Genomic DNA, 8126 nt, shown 5'->3' with positions numbered 1-8126 from the left:
CTCGTTCACTCTCCTTTTGCTACGGGTCACCCACCTCAGGGCCGTACCTCTCAACCTAAAGGGGATGAGCTCTCCTTTTGCCACGACCGCTCACAAGGGGTTTCCGATCATGCCTCTCTTTTGCCCTAGCTTTTGCCTAGGCCGCCCCTAGGAGGGGTTTTCGACTTAGCGGGCTCGATTCTTTTGTCTCTCGAGTTTGCAAGGGCGAAGCATTCGACCTCCAAGTGCGTTGTGCTCTGTCTCCGTCGAGGAGTTGTGTCTGCTGCTCCCCTTTTTGTCGGGGTTTGTTGATTTCTTCGAATTGGCGGTGCCGGAGTTTTATATCTCGGCGGCGCCTTGTTTTGTTCATTGGCGGGTTTTTCCTGCGTCTTTTCTCTCTCTCTCTCTCTTCATTGGCGGGTTTTACCGCTTTTTTTCGCTCTATTTTTTTTTTTTGCAGCTGGGGTTTGTATTGTGCCCCGTGTATTTGTTAGAAATTCATCGACTTTGCATTGCGAGGCTGCTTTGGTGTGCCTTGCCCTATTTCGTGAGAGCCGGCCTTTCATGGAGATTTGGCTCCTGGATATTCGGAAGCCAAACTTCATGCTGCTCGTCCTTGCAAACTTTGCAAATGATTTCCCCTATCGTCTAAAAAGAAAAACAAAATTTGCCCCCGAAGTGTAGGTGACCGAGGTTGCCCCGGCATAAATGTTAGATGGGGATGCCCCAGTCTTCATTGTTGACGTGGCCCATGGCAGGCGCCTTGTGCGATCGTTGTCCCCGATCATGCTTTGTGGCTCCAACATCGGGTGTACACTGAAGAGATGTGCTCTCGAAGCCGATGGGCATGCTTGTTTGTCGATTGGGACGGTTACGCTGAAGGTATGTGGCTCATTCAGACGCTTCGGTCTTCGACTTCATAGGGGGTACCCCCTTGTCGGGCCCTTCCCTGCTCAAGTATAGGAAGAAGGACCCGATAAGAATTCTCGGGGAGGTGTGAACCCGCGTATCGCTCTTCGCCCGCGACCAGCGAATGCCTGTGAAGGATGACAAAGAGGATGATGCATTAGGTGATTGTGTGGTAGAATATGCAGTAAGAAATGTAAGATGGGCTCATGAGAAAATCCTTTTCATCCAACGAGCGATCCATGGGGTGTCGCGTGTGGGGGACACTCAATTCCGAGAATCTAGTCATCACCATCCTGAAGTGGTCAGACCGTGACTGGGGGCCAATTAGGCGTACTTTCCCTGAGTGTGGGTAAGCTGACGCGGCCGTCCTAAGGGAGGCTCAAGGAGCCGGATCCCGCAGGGATAGATGAGTTGAACAAGCCCGAAAGAGCCGGTAGGACGCCATAGGGCTGTCTCAGTGTTCTTTTGAAAGGTCGGTTTTGGCCAAGGGCCCGTTTGGGGATATATTAAAGTAATCAAAACAAAATAAATAGGAATTTCACGAAGGAAAGTGTGTTTGTGAAGTGCGTGCTATTCTGATTGTCGAGTAATAGCCACAGCGGTGGGTGGGCTGGGCCTCCCCAAAACGTGGCTTGGAGAGACACGGGCTGCTCCCCCGTTAGGCCGGTTGATCGCGTTTACACGGAACCTAGCAAAGAAAATGACTCGTTTCAGTGTGCAAAAGTTCATGAGATAAGTAGAGAGAGAGGATATGGATGCAACAATTTCAAAAATATGCGACAAGACTTCATTCAATTGGCGTTTGCGCTACAATAAAGGTCCCTCTTCCGCCGAATGGCTTATGGCTTTGCCTATGTGTGGGAAACACTGTACACATGGGCACTTTTACGAGGAGGCCGGTTCATCCTCCTCGACTTTGTCCTTGCCCTTGGTGTGGACGTCGATTATGTTGACCGCCGGATTAGAGCTTGACCCGTGATCCGGGAGATGGTTGTTTTGGACATTAGGTGGTTTGATCTCGTTGAATGAGAGTAAGTTTTTCTTGACCATGTTCTGTAGCTTGCCCCGCAAGACGTAGCAATTATATGTTGTGTGCCCTAGGGCGTCCATATGGAACTCGCATCTAAGGCTTTGATCTTGGGCTGCCGGGTTGAACTTCGGTCCAAGGGTCTCGGGGAAGATCTTCCTGGCCGTAAGGAGTTGGCGGTAAACTTGCACTTGAGGGATGGGCAGAGAAGGATACGGAGGACTCGGCCCAGTCTGCCCCTTGCCGTTCTGTTGGGTCTGCGGGGCTGGGACCCATTGTGCCGGCTGAGGGACTCTTGGAGTCGGGGATCTATATTGCTAGGCTTGAGGAGGAGCAGGGGTGTAGTGATGGACAACGGGTTGCGAGGCCGCAGGGGGAAGTGGAGCCGGTGGGGCCGAGTAGTAGATCGGTTGAGCGGGGTAGGGCTGTTGGTAGTGCCCCGGGGGAGGTGCATATATGGGTGTACTCCGTGGCGTAGGTGTGAAATTCACTGAATATGGCTGGGCCCCTGGGTGTCCCGGGTTAACGGCATTTACCACCGTTTCCTTGCCTTTATTGCTTCCCGTGGAGGACGCTCCCACGACTGTCTTCCTAGGGAGCTCTTCTTCACCCTTACTGGTGGGGCCTTCCATCCTGTAGAGCTTGATGCCCAGGTCAAGCTTCTTCCCGGCCTCGATAAGATCGAAAAATGAGGAAGTGTTGGCCAATAGATGTGAGTAATACACCCCTCTTAGGGTGGAGTGGAATAATTGAATTTGTTGTACCTCGCTGATCGGAGGGACATGTTTTGCCGCTTAGGCACGCCACTTGGTGGCATAGTCTTCAAACTTTTGGCCTTGAACCATTTCTTTCGTGCTCAACTCTAGAAGGGTCAGAGGTGCTTCCACACAGTATTGGTACTGATCGATGAACCTTTGGGAGAGGTCTGCCCACGTAGGGATGTCTTCAGCCTTTAGTGACATGAACCAGTCAAGAGCCGATCCTGTCAAGCTATCTTGGAACGAATGGATGACGAATTCCTCATAGTCCCAGTATTGCAGCATCTTTCCCCGGTAATGACGGAGATGCTATCGCGGATCTGTTGTGCCCTCGTAAGTCTTAAACTCTGGGATCTTAACCTTCGAGGGCAGTCGCATGCCTAGGAAGATGCTACAATCGCCATAACTAGCATTAGGGCGAGTGTCATTCGCTTGCAGGGCTCTTATCGTTTCTTTCTTCCATTCTTCTCATTCTGTGCTCCTGCTCAGTCTTTACTTCTGGGAGGAAATTGGTGGAAGGAGCTGTGGGGGCCGCGTGGGTCGATGTGCCCGGTTCAGGGAACGAGATGTTCATGGGAGGTGGAGCTTGGTAGGAGAGACCGATGTGGGGTTATAGAGTTGGGAAAGGAAAGGGCTCTATAGTCTGAGCGAGGGCCGAAGCAGGGACACTTGTCGCTGGGAAGACCGTCGGCAGAGGAATCGTGTAGACCGTGGACGGAGCAGGTACGGATGGAGGAGGTGGCGCGAATGCAATCGAGTCCGGCGCGAGAATCGTCATAGGCGGGAGTGAAGTGATCGCTGAAACAGTAGGCTGCGGGTGGAAGAAATCGGTCGGATGGACTGCTGGCACATGCGCCGATTGATGAACAGGGGTGATCAGCGCGGCAGCGGTGGTGTCGCCTTCTGGTGCAAGAGTCGGCAATGCCCAAGGAGCGGGGTCAATCGTTGACCCGCGCGCGAGAGGCGGAGTGGAGTTCGATGACGTGTGGTCCGGGCCTCGAAGCAGGGCAATCATTTCGGCCATGTTAGTGGCCATCAGGTCGATAGTACCCTAGAGCGTTGCGACATTATCCTCGAGTGCGGCAACGCAGGTGGCATCGTGGGCGGGTGGTGGCGTTTGGATTGTCAGTGGAGGTGGCGCATATACCGGCGACTATGATGGGAACCCCGAGTGCGGTAGGGGCGTGCCTGTTGCAGTCGGCAGCAAATAGGCTGGCAGTGTTCCCGCGGAGTTTGGTGGCAGTGTCGCTTGGGCTGCCGGCGATTGAGGATGGACTGGCGCGGGTGGGTTGATCTCCTCAGGAATACCGGTCTGGTCTTCTTGTGCCATTCTTACGCGCAGGGGAGTGGGATATCGGTGCGAGGTTGCCACTGATTAGTACCTATATGTATAAATGCGTAAGCGCAATTGCTGTATGTTGGCAAATTTTCAACATGTAAATGAATAAGTGTATGAAATGTGTGAAATACATGACTTTGAAAACACTAATGCCATTAGATCAGTTCGATTTACGTTCCATATTTTACAAAGATATTCTGTTTTAAAAGAGGGAACATAAACATTAAACCGACACTACGCCCGAGCCGAGTGAGCGCTGCGCGGGTCTTGTGCGGGGCAAAAAGTGCTAACAAACTAAACCTAAGGATGGGAGACCTTGCGCACTTTCGCCTGCGCTCTGTCCAGCATAGCGCTCAAACGCACTATCTCCCTGTCTTGGCTCACTGTGCGTGAGCGAATCTGAGCCAATTCGCTCTGAAGCTCTCTGTGGTCAGTGAGCTCTGAACATATTTCCTCAAGTTCGCAACGGAGTGTATCTTGCTCCTCCCTGATGGATTGTAACTCTGTGCGCATGGCTCCTTGGGCGGAGCTCTCTGCGTCTGAAATGTCTGCCTGCGGTGCCCGCAGAATCCGTGGCGTGAGTAGCCGATGAATAGGTATGAGTCCCTGCGGATGAAACTGCGCCACATACGCTGCAATAGCTGAGAAAGCTCGCTCGTCGTCAGTGAGGTGTTCCGGGGAAGTAGAGCTCCTGAATGATGCGTGTGTCCCACAAGCGTTGAACTCCTCTAATCCGTAGAACCCTATCCAGGAGTAAAGTTGTAATATCTGCCCACCTGAAGCGGTATGGAGTGCGATCTGCCTCTGTAGGAATATCCTGTAGTGAGCCTAGTTGTCTAATGACTCGAGCTGGAAAGACTAGTATGCTTCCCAAATGACTAATCAGGGGAAGTCCTATAACTGAAGGACATCCAATGGTCATGGGACCGTCGGGATTCCAACTAGTAGTCCATAGAAACTGTGCTAGTGTGAGGCCTTCCATAAACTGCCTCCAATTAGTGTAGTCACGGTCGGAAGGTCAAAATACATGAGTAGACGAATGATAAATGAGCACTCGTCGGTGATGCAGGAAAAAGGGTGGGATGAACAGAACGGCCTGATGTGTGCAAGAAGCCAAATCTGCAGCAAGTGTGGAGCTCCTCTCATTGTACCACGTCGAACCTCTCGTACATAGTCAAGAGACCGTATGGTCTCAGCCAAGACAACTTCAACATAACTATGACCTCCTACCACTTGGAGGATGACTTGGGCAAGTGCTCCGTCTATGAGGTTTGGCGAGTACGGGAATAGAATGGTCCCGAATATAAGCAGGAGGAACCCATGACAGGCGTCATGTTGATAGGATTCTCCTGGAGCGCAGAATGCACGGATGTGTATGAAGTTTATGAGCCATGCAATCCTAACACTATGCTCCCATCCGTTCTCGAGCTCACGGCAGACTTCTTCGTTGCAGAGATCTAAAAGAATGGCAAGTCTACTCTATATCGTGGCGAACTGGTTGGGCACCACGATGTCTTGAGTCGGCATGGGTCGTTGGATAAATGTCGAGTATTCTTCTATTGTAGGAGCTAGCTCTATCCCCTGAAAGTCAAATACGGCCCGCTGAGTGTCCCAGAAGCTAATAGCGGTTCTGAGCAAGGTCCAGTCGATAGGAGAATCAGTAAGTAGTGGCAAGTCTCCTATGATGAGCCAGAGGAACACGCGGTCAACTCGGCGAAATGTTCTCCAAAGGCGAATAATATCTGCAGCCGGTATAATGATGACATCGAGCCTAAGATAGGGATGCGAGCGATCCATTCTTACCTAAATGGAAAATATGTCGGTTTAATGTTTACAGACAAACTGATGTAATACCCTAGTTGTTCGAAAACATGCATGCAAGTGTAGAAAAAGAAACTATAACATGGTTCTTTACACTGTACATCACTCTTTCAGTAAAAACAGCAAAAGGCCTGCCTAAGGAAGAAAAAAAACTACGGCCCGACTCAAATACTCGACTTTGGGGTCAGTTGACGGTGTGAAGGTTAAATTGGTCCAGTAAAACGGTCCCTGTTTATGCATGGTTTTGGTTCGACTAGGATAACCACTAATTAGGGATGGGGGCTCCCGATACAAGGGTGTGAATTCCTTGAAATCGAGCGAGGATCTTTGGAGACCAGTTCAGTGGCATAGCCGACTCGATCCATTCCCGTACTCGAAACCTCTGACTAACCTAGCTTCCTATTTTGGCGCCCGTGGGATTTTGGACGAGGTACCTAAAGCTAGTGTGAAATGCAATGCATTCGTAAAATAAATATGCTTAAGTAGATAAGCGGTAAATGACGAAAAGCAATAAATAAACAAGTAAGCAAGCAAACTGAACTGAGCCCGAACCCTCTAAGTGGTCCCCAGTAGAGTCGCCAAGCTGTGCGCACTTGAATTTTAATCTCGTTGGGGTGCGCATGTGTGTGCCTATGTAACGCAGCTTGGGAGTGTCCACCTTCCCGGGGACGCGCGACGGACACGCGTGAGAATGAGTCGCCACTTACTGTTTACAACCGGAAGGTCGAGGGCTGTTGAGTCACCCAGGTTTAGGGGTACGGGGTACACCTAATTATTAAGGCATTGGTCGTACGAAACCGAAAATTCCGAATTCGAGGGTTCTATTACGTGCGGGCCTATATCCCGCACGCTATTTCGGTACTCTAGTTTGCTAGGCTTGCTGTTTATTATTCATTTACCGCATGGATTAGGGTTGCACTTGACTCGCCTGTTTTGACATCTTAAATTCGGTGAAATGATCACTTCGGGCCAAGGCCCCGAAAGAAGAGTAGGCTTGCATCTCGTGGAGTCGGTTCACTATCTTCGTGTTACAGCTCGTCAAACCGTGGTGGTTGATTTTCTGCGCGAACCGAGACCGCGAGTGTTCAGGCTTACTCATCTCTTGGTAGCGATAGACCGACTTGACCGGTTCGACACTCGGACCTCTCGTTCGCCGATCGGGGATCCTTACAAATGAATAAATGTACAAATGAAATCCTCGCAATGTTCACTCGAATAATTACAAAGTACAACTGAATAAAGTAAACGGATCCCGATCGGTTTGCATTGGGCCAATATTCCGCTCCGGCTCACCGTTAGATTTTGAATGACCGACAAATAAATTAATACAACGCGGGCTCAAGGAGCCGGGGGTCGGGTCCGATCGGACCGACGGGCGACACGAGAATCGATCGATTCTCGCGATAACCATCGGACCGTTCGAGCACTCAGGTGATGTCTAATCATGATTCACACATCCGATCCGAGTCATCTTCCACATAGACATTACTCGGAGTAGAGTGGTGACTCGGGAATAGACCCCATTCCGCACTCGGGTTGCACGAGCTCGGTGTACATGGGGGTGTTGGACCACGTGATCGATGGTTTGGGGTGTTGGATCCCATGATAAGGGTGACCTATGCGTTCGGGTTCGAACCGTGACAAATCAGCAAGCAATAATAGAAAACAGAGAAAAACTGATAGGAACAGATGAAAACAGACAAAAACTGATAAATACAGACAAATACAGACAAGTTGTGTATTAAGCCGAGTTTACGTGATTTAGTCAGTTATTAACTGGGGTTATTTGGCAAACAATTTATCTACCCTAGACAAGCAAATGGATGTACTAGTATGCAATTCTAGGCCAACTATGTGCGTGGGTTTGTTTTAAAACTTTATTCTGTTAATGACACTGTGGTTTCACTGAATACGCCAAACTCGTGTTTTGACTCTAGATTTGGAACTTAGAGTCCCACCTAACCATTATCTAATGTTTGATTGAGTCAAGTGAATGATTAGTCCATTTTTGTATGTTTCGTGACGGAGATAACAACGATAACCACCGAATCTACGATAAGAGGATAGAAACACCGAAAGTGAGCAAAATGGGCCATGCGAACGAGACTCGTGTCCGAACGGATTGCCTCTCTTTGCCCACGAATCAAGGTGTTTCATTCTCCTTAACGCCTAGGATATCGGCAAATCACGAAATGATGGTCATGCCCTTGAACGGTAAGATACGTAAAGTGCGCATGTAAAAATTGAGATCACATGACACGAAGACGTCTAGAGAGGACTCGTATATTTCGAC

The 8126-nt window shown here is 50.0% G+C and overlaps 1 protein-coding gene across 1 annotated transcript; it reads right to left on the bottom strand.

The window, feature by feature from the left end:
• Positions 1-3283: 3283 nt before the first annotated feature.
• LOC116205379 (lysine-rich arabinogalactan protein 19-like) lies at positions 3284-3697 on the bottom strand. Its single transcript, XM_031537975.1, has one exon. The coding sequence runs from the start codon at positions 3695-3697 to the stop codon at positions 3284-3286; it is 414 nt and encodes a 137-aa protein (XP_031393835.1).
• Between the last annotated feature and the right edge of the window lie 4429 nt (positions 3698-8126).

This window comes from Punica granatum, chromosome 1 (genome assembly GCF_007655135.1).
Source record: "Punica granatum isolate Tunisia-2019 chromosome 1, ASM765513v2, whole genome shotgun sequence".
In the NCBI taxonomy this organism is placed as follows: domain Eukaryota; kingdom Viridiplantae; phylum Streptophyta; class Magnoliopsida; order Myrtales; family Lythraceae; genus Punica; species Punica granatum.
Note: the sequence above shows the minus strand (reverse complement) of the source record. Positions and strands in the feature narration are given on the sequence as shown.